At 40.9% G+C, this 15619-nt stretch overlaps 1 protein-coding gene across 2 annotated transcripts in view; it reads right to left on the reverse strand.

The window, feature by feature from the left end:
- LOC136626339 (ovostatin-like) overlaps nucleotides 1–15619 on the reverse strand; it is a 206366-nt gene that overhangs the window by 36037 nt on the left and 154710 nt on the right. For both annotated transcript variants that reach the window (XM_066601316.1, XM_066601314.1), the window contains exons 5-12: nucleotides 15160–15180; nucleotides 13179–13347; nucleotides 10628–10712; nucleotides 10359–10482; nucleotides 3943–4057; nucleotides 3755–3870; nucleotides 2461–2622; nucleotides 728–958 (exon numbers count right to left, since the gene is read on the reverse strand). In XM_066601316.1, coding sequence (XP_066457413.1) covers nucleotides 728–958; nucleotides 2461–2622; nucleotides 3755–3870; nucleotides 3943–4057; nucleotides 10359–10482; nucleotides 10628–10712; nucleotides 13179–13347; nucleotides 15160–15180 — 1023 coding nt within the window. The remainder of the gene's footprint in view (nucleotides 1–727; nucleotides 959–2460; nucleotides 2623–3754; nucleotides 3871–3942; nucleotides 4058–10358; nucleotides 10483–10627; nucleotides 10713–13178; nucleotides 13348–15159; nucleotides 15181–15619) is intronic.

A 15619-nucleotide genomic window follows, 5' to 3' on the forward strand; every position in this document is an offset into this window, starting at 1 on the left:
CTCAAGATCTGCAGCTATTACACCTAAAGCTCCAACCCAGTGCCTGAAACCATTACATTGATTACTCCAGTGCCGAATCTCCACATGGTTTTATCAGCAGTTCAGGAAGAATGTAACACTGCAACTATTGATTGGTCTTTCCCTCATAAACTCTTCCTTCTCCAACCTATCCTGAATACAGTAGCCAGCTTCATCTTTCTATCCAACTGCTACCCCAATGCCTCCACCGACATGCCATTCACTGCACTGATGCCTCCACCGACATGCCATTCACTGCACTGATGCCTCCACCGACATGCCATTCACTGCACTGATGCCTCCACCGACATGCCATTCACTGCACTGATGCCTCCACCTACATGCCATTCACTGCACTGATACCTCCACCGCCATGCCATTCACTGCACCGATACCTCCACTGCCATGCCATTCACTACACCGATGCCTCCACTGCCATGCCATTCACTGTCACACTACCCTATGTCTGCTCCCTCATCTGTCTACTATCCTACCTGACCCATCATCTGTGCTCCATTAACAATCTCGGACCACAGCTTGATGCAACATAGCCATTATATATAATATTTCATATAATATATAACCCGATCCCAGGTTATAAATACCAGCTAAGATGCCTTACCTTTTACCTCCTGCCCTGCTCTTGCATTTTTTCCAACACCCAGATTACATGCTGCCATTTCTTCTATCACAATATTCAGATACTCACCAGATAGCGGAATGTGGCTTTAGTCGCCCCAATACCAACCCCTGCAGTGCTCAGACTGAATTGAACATCAATTTTCTGTTTTTGACCACATTTCAGTGTGCCCTGCACAGGAAGGATCTGTAGGAAGCTCCCAGACTCCGAATAGAACCTGAAGACCGTGTATTGAGTGGTTGGATAAGTGGGACCTGGCCAAGAGTAGGAATAGCACTGCGCTGTATTTGGGTAACTGGCCTGTCAATGACATAGATAAAATGTATTGTAAAGTCAAAATCGCATATATATAAAACCTATGGGTTCCTTCACATTAGCAATGTTTTGTAGGCTGCTATATTGTAAAAAAAATCACGGGATGCTGAATATTGCCGCGATTAGCAATATTTTGTAGCCCATGTTTCCCTATCTACCCTTCCTTTGTGTTACATCGCGCAAAAACATGGTTTTTATGTGGTGCAATGCAATTTTTACAATAGGAAGCCCCACTCTAAAAGCCCTTAAATAATTCCTATCTGCATAAAAAATACATACAATTCCAAAGTGGCGCTGTCAGCTCCGGCACTTGTTTGAAGTCTTCAATTAGCGCTTCCTGGTCTAGGGTTTCAAGATCCCTGCCTTCAGGAGGCACTGGCTCTGATTGGTTCTCGAGCCCCGCAGCTCAGCCAATCACAGCATCGCTCGATGAACCAATTACAGCCATCGCATTGAATGGCTGTGATTGATTCATCGATCGCTGCAATGATTGGCTGAGCCGCGGCGCTCATGAACCAATCAGAGCCAGCACTTTCTGGAGGCGGGGTTTTTGAAACCCCATACCAGGAAGCGCTGACTAAAGACTTTGAACAAGTGCTGGAGCTTCCAAGCAGACGTGTGGCAGAGCTCATCTTGGGTGATTCTTTTGTGTTTTGTTTTTTTTCATATAGCTAGGGCTTATTTTCAGGGTAGGGCTTATATTTCAAGACCCCTTTTCCCTGAAATTACCAGTAAAAGAGCGCTACAATGCCACAGCATTTCAGAGGAAAAATCATACTTTGAAAATCTGTTTGGAGTCAGAAGCGGAGCCTCGCTGGCCTCTCCCTGCCTAGATCACCCAGAATGACAGGACAACAGGTCTGTCCCTATACACATACATAAGAGAAACCTGTTAATCTGAGTGAGAGCCCGGTGTAAGAAGAGTTCAGCCAGTGACTTTGAGACCCGTTACAAGCACATTTTTAAAGTAAGTTTTTTTTATAACTAGATCAAAAGAGTACAAGTTCAAATTCCCTATAGGAACTTAAAAAAAAATAAAAATAAGTAAAATAAAGATATTAGTCATATTATTATAAAGTTTAAAAAATCCCCTATTTCCAGACATCAAAAAATTAAAGACAAAAAAAATAGTATTGCTGCATCTATAAAAACCCCAAACTAAAGATACCATGTCATTTTTCCTGTACTGCGAATACCAAAATGCGACTGCATTTTCCATTTTGTCCCATTTAGAAAGTTTATAAGTTTTCCAATGGAACTTTAAAAATATGAAAAATACAACTTATCCAACAAAAAAAGCCCTTATGTAGCTATGTCACCGGAAAAATAATAAAAAGTTGTGATTTTTGGAGGAAAAATATGAACAAAGAACCTAAAGGAGCGCAGTGGGAGGGGTTAAGTATTCACAAGCAGCACAATCCTTCTATAAGCCATTCTCGCACAAAGTGTTCTCTTGTATTCCACAAACATTCATATGTAAAACATACCGTGATTGTGAAGTTTGGTGCCAATAAATTGGTTGTGTCTATTTCATATGTTGCTGATCCGTCCAAGCCGGTTCTTATTTCTTGAGTATCCGGAAGAAAATCAATAGACAACTGCACTATTTCACCTACTATCGGAAGACCATTTTCATCACTAAGCAAAACCTGAAAATCAAAAACACCAAAAGATGTAGAAACGTAAATTGTTTTTGGCCAAACTAAGAGCAAAAAGTATAGAATATCCGGTAATATATTGCTGATGTCATGTGGAGGACGTATCTAGGGCCAGAATGGCGTCCTGTGCAAACACGTACATTACCTCCACATGTGGCAGATGCAGAGATAATATACCGTACAGACATCGTAAGCTTAGGGAGGCAGTCTGATGATTCGCCACACTTTGCGTTTGATAGATTTGGCGCATCTTTCACACACTGACTTTCCTACTCTATACCACCTCTTGGGTGGCATACTCTAAACCAGTTTTTTTTTTGCACCTTAAAGTTTGTGCATTCCAGTACTGCGCCATGTTTTACAACTCAACAAATTCACATACCCTTTTCTAGACGCCATTAAAAGTTCCTAAAAAGGCACAAACGTTTGCTGTTTTCATTGATTAAGTAGTCCTAAAGTTTTCCAGCTCTTAAAAATTGGTGACCAATCCACAGAATCAATGGCTGATCACTGAGGGTCTGTTACATGGGACACCAACCAATCAGTTGTTCACCAGGCAACTGTCACCGTGTACATAGCAGGATGCAAATAGTACAGGGGTCCGGTAGGGTATTGCAGGCACAGTTCTATTGAAGTGAATGGGAACTGTACCTGCTATAGCTATACCATGCTGGGCCACTGCACAATTTACGGAGCTATCCGCTTCCTGTCCATACACATTGACAGTGGCCACATGAACAGCTGATTGATTGGGGGCCTGGTAGTTAGACAACCACTGATTAGCTGTTGGTGGCCTATCCTGATGCCCTAGCCAAGTTGTTGAATGTGGCAAATAGAGCATTGGTGTGCGCCACATTTTAGATTTTAAACCCCCTTTAACTGCTTTGCACCAAATAATGGTGAAACAAGAACAATAAATATGCCCATAGTACCAATATACAGGACATCCGTACTGCTAATATACAGCAGCCATACAGTACAATGATGATGTACAGTAACCATTTGTGTACGCCAAAATTATTTGTCAAAGTAGGTGTTAATCTAATTTTTAGGACTTCCCAGCACATCATTTTAATATCTACATTGCATACTGCTGTCCCCACCCCTATAACCAGTCATTTACCCTAGCGGAATATGAGATTCCTCTTTTGTAATACTGATTCATACGGTTAGAATCAAAGGAGATACTGGCAAGTTGGCTGGTCACCGACATATACTGGGTCTTTGTCACTTGGATCCCTGGAAAAGACAAAAAATGAGTTTATTTGATGCAAAATGTATAAAAAAAAGTAAAAGACGTATTTGTATTACCTGTTCCAGTCTCTGTAACTGTAACCGATAAATTGAGATAGGTTGCTGCTCCAGAGATATCCATCTGAATATTAGTTAGGTCAAGTACTCCACTGTAGGTACCATCTGAAGCCAACTGTAACACATGATATAAGAAGAAGGTGAACAGATCATTATATTGAGGCCACCAGGTGCCACTCAGCTATAATAATAATCTTTATATATAGCGCCAACATATTCCACAGCGTCTACAAGACAGGGAAAATAAAAACTTCAAATGACCAACTAGATGATCCTCTTGAGTATAGGTGAGCTGCACTGGTGATAATAGACCATTTGTGACTACAGGCAGAATTTCAAAATATTGCTTAACCCCTCCTATCACTTTTTTATAAATCTTCTCTAAAGCCCTTTTAAAACTACCATTACAGGTGTGAGGTTTGTGCTAATGCTGCTCCTCCTCCCCTCTCACAGCATCTAGTCTCATATAGTGAGGGAGAAATACTGCAGCTGCATCCTCCACCTCCCTTTATTTTACACCAGACAGATTTTTGGGGGTGACTAAGACTAGGTTCTCATCAGTGTTTTGCTTTCCACTCTTCTGTTTCGGAAAGTCAGATCTGAGAAATGAATGGCACCTGATGGACCCCATTAACTATAATGGGCAGGGGCATAATTATAATGGGTGCAGAGGGTGCGGGCTTTGGAGCCCTAGAAGACCTTTAAGGTCTCTCTTCTCCATTTAATGAGACAAGTATTATAAATGAAGCATTAGTGTTAAGGGGCCCTGTTGCAGATCTTGGATTGAGGCCCACCAGCTTCAAGTTGCTCTACTGCTAATGGGGTAATGCCGGCTTCAGACATGCCCCCCACAAGAGACTTTCTGATGCAAATGTGAACAGAGCCAAAAAGGAGTTTTCTGAACACTTGAAGACAATGAAATGGAAGTTACAGTCTACTGGCGAGTAAGGAAGATGACAGATATATGATAGATGAGATATATTACAAAGTTTCGTAAATTAACCCCTTGATGACACAGATCATAGGACATTGCATGGAGCAGGCTAAGCTCACATAAACATGGCAGGTGTCGGCTATCTTTGACAGGCAACACTTCTTTCCAACAGCCATGATTGCACATCACTTTGATCGCAGCTGTTAACCCTTTAAATGTACTTATCAGGATTGTGATGTTCCAAACAGCCACCCAAGATTATATTGTGAGGTTCTACCTGTGTTCATAGCAACCAGGGGCCTAATGAAGGCCCCCAGGGCTGCCATGAATAATTGCTTATTAAGACATGTCTGTGGCCCATGGCACGTCTTAATAGGATGTCTGTCAAAATACAGTATAGTGCAACATAACAGTACAAAAAACATTTAAATTATTGCAAGTTCAAGTCCTCTACAGAGACTAAAAAAATGGTAAAAATAAGTGAAATAAAGATTTTTAATTATTACAAGAAATAAAAAAAGTTAAAAGTTTAACCTCATCCTTTTCATAATTGTCTTATCAAAAAATGTAAAAACAAATGTAAGAATTCATATTGCGGCATCCGTAAAAGTCCATTTTATTAAAATATCACATTATTTTGTTTCAATAATATGTATTAGGAAATTTTTATAACAAAGTAAGATGTAATACAAGGTGTTAATAAACCAACATGAATGATGAAAAGAAAGTACAATAGTAGTCATTCAGTAGCCATGCAGTACGTATTCAGTAGCCATGTTATGTATTCAGTAGCCATGTAGTACTTATCTTAGGACAAGTAAACACATATGTCTTATGGGGTAAGGAAGAAAGAAAATAACAACTATTGGTTTAAAACCATTAAATAATGGAAGCAGATAGATAAATACTAGAGACGAGCGAGCACCAAAATGCTCGGGTGCTCGTTACTCGAGTCAAACTTATAGTGATGCTCGAGAGTTCGTTTCGAGTAACGAACCCCATTGAAGTCAATGGGCGACCCGAGGATTTTTGTATATCGCCGATGCTCGCTAAGGTTTTCATTTGCGAAAACCTGGGAAATTCAAGAAAGTGATGGGAACGACACAGAAACGGATAGGGCAGGCAAGGGGCTACATGTTGGGCTGCATCTCAAGTTCCCAGGTCCCACTATTAAGCCACAATAGTGGCAAGAGTGAGACCCCCCCGCCCCCCCCACTGTCAGCGTAAAGGTCGTTCTCCTCTGCCACAGCTGTAACAGCTGTGGCAGAGAAGAACGATGTTAGCCCATTGACATTCAGCTGAGAGCTGCCCCTGAGCCAATCAGAGGCAGCACTCACTCACCCATTCATGAATTCATGAATGGGTGTGAGTGAGATCTGCCTCTGATTGGTCAGGCTGTGACCAATCAGAGGCAGCTCATTCAGCAGGTGGGGATTTTAAATCCCCGGCTGCTGAATACTACTCACAGCTGTTCAGAGCAGTTTAGGAGAACTGCAGCCGGCCGCGCTGAACTCCGTCTGCCGGGACCAGGTGAGTATATATATTTTTTTAATTTTTACACATTTCTGGATGAATTGCAGGGAAGGGCTTATATTTTTAAGCCCTTCCCGACAATTCATCCTGTGATGGCCGGCAGCCCATTGCTTTCAATGGAGCCGGCTGTATTGCCGGCTCCATTGAATTCAATGGGCTAACATCGTTCTGCTGGGACAAGGTGAGTATATATTTTTTTTATTTTTACACATTTCTGGATGAATTGCAGGGAAGGGCTTATATATTTAAGCCCTTCCCGACAATTCATCCCGCGATCGCCGGCAGCCCATTGCTTTCTGTGGAGCCGGCTGTATTGCCGGCTCCATTGAATTCAATGGTCAGTGCTCGTTTAATCGAGACGAGTACCGCGTGGTGCTCGTCTCGAGTAACGAGCATCTCGAGCACCCTAATACTCGAACGAGCATCAAACTCGGACGAGTATGCTCGCTCATCTCTAATAAATACCTAATAACAGGTAAAACGATAGAAAATACACATAAATCTCCTGGGATTTCACAACTGACTGCTAATAGCACGCGTTTACACATGTAGAATATACAGCGGTTATCCAGATATGCACTGATTGCAGGACATCCAGACTTCCCATACATATTGGGATTTCAAAAATAAAAATGGGCTTTATGCAAGCATGGTTTTGTATACAAATGTCTGCTTGAGTAAGATAATAGTTTCTTTTATATGGGGGATATCAAAAGAAAAACTATCAGAATGTGCCTTGTAATTACAATTCAGCAGTTAAGCTTATTCACATAAAGTGCAAACAATAGGTGGTAGGGTTACTCACCTGGTGCACGATGGGTTAACCCTGCAAAAAGGAAAACTCATCTGCACCTTGTGTCTGGGTATGTGTATAATCAATCCTCAGGATCCACAATCCAACTATGAGCTGGAGAGACATCCGGAGTGCAAGCCTTCTGGATAACCAGATGCCAGTAATAAGGCTTTCATATATTATCCTCTCTGGGTGGTTACGCAGTCCAGGAGTCTCCTTCACTAACACTGATGAATATTGGTTCCCATGTGATCCTGCCGCAGTTCCGGACTCTGGTCTGTGGAGTACTGGCAATATCAAACCAAGTCATACTCACTGGAAAAGTATTGATATCCCCCATATAAAGCTGAATCGACTGAAGAAAACAGTCACTGCACTCAATGTGGTGGAGAGCAACAACCTTTCACGTAGGACTTAATATATGATTTAATCCATAGGTATTTATTAACTGTTGCTACGCGTTTCGGCACGGGCATGTGCCCTTTTCAAGCATTTAACACAGTATACAAACAAGACATATATATATATATATATATATATATATATAGATAGATAGATAGATAGATAGATAGATAGATAGATATGAGATAGATAGATAGATATGAGATAGATAGATAGATAGATATGAGATAGATAGATAGATAGATATGAGATAGATAGATAGATAGATAGATAGATAGATAGATATGAGATGGATAGATAGATAGATAGATAGATAGATAGGAGATAGATAGATAGATATGAGATGGATAGATAGATAGATAGATAGATAGATAGATAGATAGATAGATATGAGATAGATAGATAGATAGATAGATAGATATGAGATAGATAGATAGATAGATAGATAGATATGAGATAGATAGATAGATATGAGATGGATAGATAGATAGATAGATAGATAGATAGATATGAGAGAGTTAGATAGATAGATAGATATGAGATGGATAGATAGATAGATAGATAGATAGATAGATAGATATGAGATAGATAGATAGATAGATAGATAGATATGAGATAGATAGATAGATAGATATGAGATAGATAGATAGATAGATAGATAGATATGAGATAGATAGATAGATATGAGATGGATAGATAGATAGATAGATATGAGATAGATAGATAGATAGATAGGAGATGGATAGATAGATAGATAGATAGATAGATAGATAGATAGATAGGAGATGGATAGATATGAGATAGATAAATATGAGATAGATAGATAGATAGATAGATAGATAGGAGATGGATAGATAGGAGATGGATAGATAGGAGATAGATAGATAGATAGATAGATATGAGATAGATAGATATGAGATAGATAGATAGATAGATAGATAGGAGATAGATAGATATAACAAAATGCACTCACAACGCCGCTTCTGTAAGCGTCACTCCATGATGCCGTATGACGTAATTCAGAGAGGGATCCACTCCCCCTGTGACGTGATGTTAGTCATGTGACCTAGATTGGAGCGTAACCTGCGTTCCAATTTCATAAAGTGAAAGCTTTATCAATTCCTTCAACAGATACATGGCAGCGCTACCATTCTTCTTTCGGAGACGGAGCGTTTTTATTAAAACTAATGGATTCCTTCAGGTTCACTATACCTGGGCAGCTCAACACAAACCTCACTGGAAATAGCCTATAGATATACTTGTGTAATATTTAAAAATACTACTGTAAACGAGTTAATAAAGCTTTAGTGCAGGAAATAAAATAAGGACAATTAAATAGAATAAAATCTGTATAAATATAATACACATTTGGCCTGCATCCTAAAAGTCCTCTAGCTCTCTCATATACTGCCAATACATTACTATTTATAAAATACATGCCCCGGAATGAATAGATGTTTTAAAATCAATGAACATACATGAAGAGTCTGAGTAAAACTGTTTTTTTATTTTATGTAAGTATATATCTAAATTTTTTCTAAAACTTCGAGGTGTTAGAGTTTTTAAACAAAAGATCCAGTTTATTTCTTTACGTCTTAAAGCAGCTATAGAATTGGATTGAAGTTGTTCCAGCGGAGTGACTTTCAAATCTCTATCATTACAATTGTGTACTTCACCAAAATGGCGGGATAAACTGTGGAGCTGGTGTAAAAAAAATGACAATCTATCGAACGAAAAGATTCGGGGGGCACCGGGGGGCGGCGTGGTGGAGGGGGGGTAGCAGTAGGGAACAGGGGGGGGCTCTCTCTCTCTCTCCCCCCCCCCTATCCCCTCTGCAACCCCCCGCTCACCCCCGGCGCCCCCCGAATCTTTTCGTCCGAGTAGTCAGTTACTCGGAAAAAGCAGTGCTCGAGTGCAAAAACACCCGAACCGAGTACGCTCGCTCATCTCTAATAGTAATCAGTTTTATATCCAAAAGCATGGAACAGCGATGGGCTGCAAGTTTGCCCAATCTTTGGCAAATCTAAATATGGGTTTCTTTGAGAAAGATACATTTCAAGATCCACTTATAGGACTTTTAAGATACAGGTCAAATGTGCATTATATTTATAAATGTTTTTTTTTACTTAATTGTCTTTATTCTATTCCGCTACATAAATGTATTTCCTGCACTAAAGCTTTATTAACTCGTTTACAGGAGTAATTTTAAATATCACACGATTATACCTATAGGCTATTTCTAGCAAGGTTTGTGTTCAGCTGCCCAGGTATAGTGAACCTGAAAGAATCCATACGTCATACGGTATCACGGAGTGCTGCTGACGGAAGCCTCGTTGGGAGTGAATTTTATTATATATATATGTCTTGTTTATATACTGTGTTATAGGCTTGAAAAGGGCACATGCCCGTGCCAAAACACGTAGCAATAGTTAATAAATACCAATGGATTAAATCATATGTTAAGAGACCTATGTGAAAGGTTGTTGCTCTCCACCACTTTGAGTGCAGTGACTGTTTTCTTCAGTCGATTCAGCTTTATATGGGGGATGTCAATACTTTTCCAGTGAGTATGACTTGGTTTGATATTGCCAGTACTCCACAGGCCAGAGTCCGGAACTGCGGCAGGATCACATGGGAACCAATATCATCAGTGTTAGTGAAGGAGACTCCTGGACTGCGTAACCACCCAGAGAGGATAATATATGAGAGCCGCCTTAGATACATAGACCAGCCATTGTTGTTACAGTCTCTTACCGCTGCCGTCTTATAAAAGCAGACTCCATTTTTGTCTTTGAAGCAGTTATTTATTAGCCCATAAGCGGGTTGCCTGCACCACTGTATCGCTAGACTTCCGGGCACCGGCTCTCCGTACGTGTATCTAAAATAACAAGTACAGTAAATAAGTAATATTACTTCTTTGCTTGGAAGAGTCCCTTTATTTCAGGATGGCGGACAGCATTCGGGACCCTCTAGAATCCCTATATATCCTGTACTTCATTACATAGTTATTTAATACCACCTACATTGCAGAGGCATTAAAGTATATGGCCTCATCCAGAATGGATAAAGTGCTGGGAGCATCCAATGTCATATCAAATCGGGGTAACACTGAAACATAGAAAAAAGGAAAAAGATTAAAAACAACTCAAATTATGACTTTTCATGGAAATATACAATCCTATTGGGTATACTGGTCGGCACTGACCCCTCGGGTAATAGGACTACCTCTATATCACATAATATTTACATATATGGGATGATGATAAGCTTGATCACTAGTAATTTAAAGGGTTTGTCCCAAGCTTTCAAGTTATCCTCTATCCACAAGATAACTTACTGATTAGTGGGGGTCTCAAAGCTGAGACCTTAGACAATATAAAAAACGGTGGTCCGGTGACCCCCCTGACTGTCACTGCAGGGGTCACTTCCCCATGCAGTGATGCCAGAATGAATGGAGCACTGGCCAAGCATGCATGTCTGGCACTCCATCCATTTCAATAGGGCTGGCGGAAGTATCCAAGCACTTGCCACTAAGCCACGTCCACAATCCCATTGAAAATGAATGGAGCATCGGCATGCTTGCGTGACCAGTGTGTCAATCAGTCTCATCCTCACTATGAAGGGTGCAGTAACCGTACAGTGAGGAGGACAGGGGACACGGGACCTACGTTCTTCAGATCGTCGGGGTCTCAGCGGTGAGATTCCCATGACCAGCAATTATTCCCTATCCTGTAGATAGGGGATAACATGAAAGCTTGGTACCAGCCCTTCAAAAGTTAAAAACAAAGTTTTATGAAATCCTGTTATGAAGCAAGTGTACATCTTGGAAAGCTTACGTGTTTTGAATGAAGCCAATGGTTCATATTGAAAATAGTCGAAACACGTAAGCTTTTCTTGATCTGCTCTCGATCTGTGGCATGATTTAAAGGGTTTGTCTGGGACTTTTACTATTGATGACCTATCCTCATGACAAGTAATTAATAGTTGATCAGCTGAGTCCATGGCTCAGGAACCCTGCCAACCGGCAAATTACCATAAACACTCTCACTGTGGATAGCTCTGGAAAGAGATAGCAATGTTCATATTGCAGCAGTCTTGTTTTGCTCTACAGGCACAGCTCCCACTGAATTCAATGCAATACCAACCAGGGCCACTACAACGTTGACAGTGCTAACTGCTTCCAGCACCATCTGCACCAACAACAGGTCTGGGGATTAGCTGATTGTCAGGGATCCCAAGAGGCAGACTCCACTGATTAACTATTGATGGCCTATCCTAATGATACTGCAGGTCGTCAATAGTAAAAGTCCCAGACAACTTCTTTGAGTAAACCTAGTTTTTAACGCTTAGTTACGAGTGTGAATATCAAAAACTTTTCTGTTCTTGGAGTTCATATACTTGTTACTGACCTTCCATTCACCGCTATCTACTCTGAGGATCTGGACTGAGACTGTCACTTTGAGCTGTGTACCCTTTTGCTTGTGTTATTTGCAGTTGTTATGTATAGCCAGCTTTACTCCATACTTTATACTGCAGTCAGCCCTAGAATTGTACACTGATTGACATTGTAAACGAACAATGATTTTTTTAAAAACATGTCACATAACAGCTTCAAAGAGGTTGTGCCACGACTGTTATTATCCCTTATCCAGATTGGTGGGTTTTCCGACCACTGATCCAGAGAATGGAGCCCTGGCATTCCCTAGAGTGTGAGTAGCAGCTGCCACTAGATTCACTTCAATGGGACCACCATAATCAGCAGAGTTCAAATGCTAATCTGTTTCTGACAGCCACAAGGAAATGAATGGAGCAAAGCATCTACATGCAATGGTTGATGACCACACTTTGGGTTCCACCAGGGCACCGGTCTCAGGATCAGTGGGGTTTCCTGGTGCCATTTCAATACCCAAATGGCACCTTTTTCACTGTCACCCCACCTATACTGTACCCTGTGCCACCAGCAATGACTCCAGCCTGTCTCATCTTCATGCACCAGTTTCAATCTTCAGGTACCACATCTTGGAAATTAGTGCCACTGTCAGGGAACCTTTGGCTAAGAAGTGGCATAGTGCATTTGCACTTCTTGTCCTATGGTTAAAGCAGCCCTGGTGGTTCTAGTGGTTGAACCCCCAACCCATAACTTACAATCATGAAACAATCCCTTTAACTGTGTAAGAATCCTCTGAGCTACCATAATGTACTCCACTTTGGTAACTGGAAACTAGCCAAAGCTCAAAGGGATTTTGTTACCAGGTTCATTGAGTTTGACTTGGAGCTGAGCTCCGAGTCACGTAGGTGGGCCATGCTAGCCTCTCCCCACCTACAATATGCAGACTAACAGCTCTCTCTCTATATGTGCAAGGGATGTCTGCATGATGTGGGTGGGAAAAAGCTGGCATGGCCCACACACGTGACTCAGAGCTTAGCTCCAAGTCAAACTTCATGAAGCTGGTAACAGAATCCATTTAACTAGATGTGAATGGTGAAGAAACGTGGAAACGCTTATGTAATGTTTAAGTTCTATAATTCCCTGCATGTTTTACATAAAGATAATAGAAAGATATTAAGACCTACCATATTCTTCCACGTCAAATGATTGATACACAGGATAATTAGATCCTGCCTGACCCGTTATGGTGTAATATCCAGCAATCGCATCATCTATCAAATCAAATTCCAAAGATACAAATCCATTTTTCGACTTCTGATTCAACCATTGGGCTATGCGGCTCCCTAATGGATCCTGCAGCAGACACAATACATACAGTCATTGCCTGATAGTGTGATACAATATAATTGACTCAGGAACCAGCCTAATAGCTTTGAGATTCCTCCTATTGATACTATTATGGATTCCATTCACTAGTTTATCTACATCATGTGATCCTTTGTCCTTCCGCCATCTTGAATTCCACTCAAAAAGCTCAAATGAAAAGGGTGTGGAGAGTCAAACAGGATCAATCCAAGGGGTCAGAATATCGTTCCCTTCATCTTTTGAAGGGCTTTATGTTTTTCAGGCTTCATTCACACACTTTTTTGGTGGGCAATTTTGTGCCCCTAGAAATAATCTTGCTTAGTTGATGGTGTGATGGAGCAGGATGCAAAAATGTCACTTTCCAGTTTTGAAGTGAAAAGGTTGGTGTATTGCGAAATCATTTTGCTGCCCATGCTGGGTCTGGTAAGTTGACGATCTATTTCCACTGGAAGGACAATTTGGCATCTATTCATTATGCGTATTATATGGGAAATACACTGCGTTACAGAGAAGATGCCACATCATAAAGATAGGATCTCATTCCAGCCTCATACAATTGTCAAGTTATGTTTAGAAAGCAAGTTATACAAATTCATGAAGTTTCAGGCCAATTAGATAATCTAGGAATGTAATAAAAGGGGAATACCAATCTGTGACGCTAACTTTAGAGACCATGTAACACCTACGGAAACTGTTTTGTATCATTGTTTTTTGGGTCTAGTTAAAAATTAAGTGAAGTTGCCTCTAGGACGTCATTGAGAGCCATTTCATAAAACATATGAGATGTACCGAGATTCTGTCTTGGCAATGATAATTGCCAAGTGAAGGTCTGGAGGGAATGTGGCAATTGGGCTGATCTTTCTTCACAGCTCGTCAATGTGGAGTAATGGCTTGGGGTGCCATCAACAGCCATTCACCTCCAGTACACATCAAGGAGACATTAATACCATATCCTTAGGTTGATGATGTGCTGCAACCTATCGCACTATCAAATCTTCAGGACATACCCAACACCATTTTCAAGCAGAATAACATGCAGCTCCACTCAGTGAACATTAGCATTATGTGAACATTATGCCTTGCAAGGTGTCCGGGTTATTCCTTGGCCAATCTGTCTCCAGTCAAGTATCTGTGGGATACGATTGGATGTCGAGTGAATGCTCACCCACAGCCAAGTAATAAAGATGATCTGTGGACTACGGTCAATACCAAATGGTCAACATCACCCCCAGGACAGTATTCCAGCACTCCCTGATAGATGCCACACTGGGTTAAAGACTGTATCGCCCAAATGGTGTCCCCACTAGTTACTGACCATCCTGCTTGTAGGAGATGTGTAACTGTGCAACATTAAAATCGACCATCCAGAGCTTAATTCTCTATCTGTATGTTGAGTTTCCTCTCCTATTGAGCATTTCTTTGTGGCATGGCATTTTCTCTGTGAGGCAGTGCATGTGGACAGCAGCTACTGAGAAAGAAAACTTGGCATAGCAGCTCAACAGAAAGAAATATAGAAGAACAGTCCGGCAGACGCATGACTGCAAGATTTTTCCCCCTAATGTCTACATGTATATGTCTATGTAAGAAGCCCCCAACTACCAAGTGCCATTTATAATTCTAGTGTTTACATATGTAGCAGAGAGGTCTTTGGATGCCATCAGTTACCAGATCCTACATATGGTTGCTACTTCTGCATCCCTGATAGTGATTCTCAATAATGACATTCATTTCTATGGGATTTCTTATACAAAGCAGATCAGTTCATACGTCATATAATATATGGTATATTGGTTTTCTTACCGTCAGATAAACCACAGGATACTGAAAGACAAAAATAACACAATTTAGTTGGGTACACTGATTTCTTTGAACTAAAGATTAGTGAACTTCTCCTTATATGATGTAGACCATATCCTTCAAGCATGGACTCAAGAGGACAGGCAATCGGGGTGTAGATGGAGAAGGGTCTAGTGGAACTAGCTGAGTATCTCACAATAAAGGGGTTGTCTATGGTCAGAACGCTTTTCTGCCGGTAAGAGTGCCACTCTTATCCATTAGCTATCTCAGACTGCAGTCCAGACCTTTTGACTGGAATGGGGATGAACTACAATACCAGGAGCTATTATAATGGCTTCTGGGTAAAAAAAAGGTCATTATTTCTGATCCTGGAAAACTCTCTAAAGATGTTGTATCAAAATTCACTTTTATCACCTATCCCATGGGACCCCGTTTTAGGCATTTGCTGTGAGACCCCAACTGA

This window comes from Eleutherodactylus coqui, chromosome 4, assembly GCF_035609145.1.
Source record: "Eleutherodactylus coqui strain aEleCoq1 chromosome 4, aEleCoq1.hap1, whole genome shotgun sequence".
Classification (NCBI taxonomy): Eukaryota; Metazoa; Chordata; class Amphibia; order Anura; family Eleutherodactylidae; genus Eleutherodactylus; species Eleutherodactylus coqui.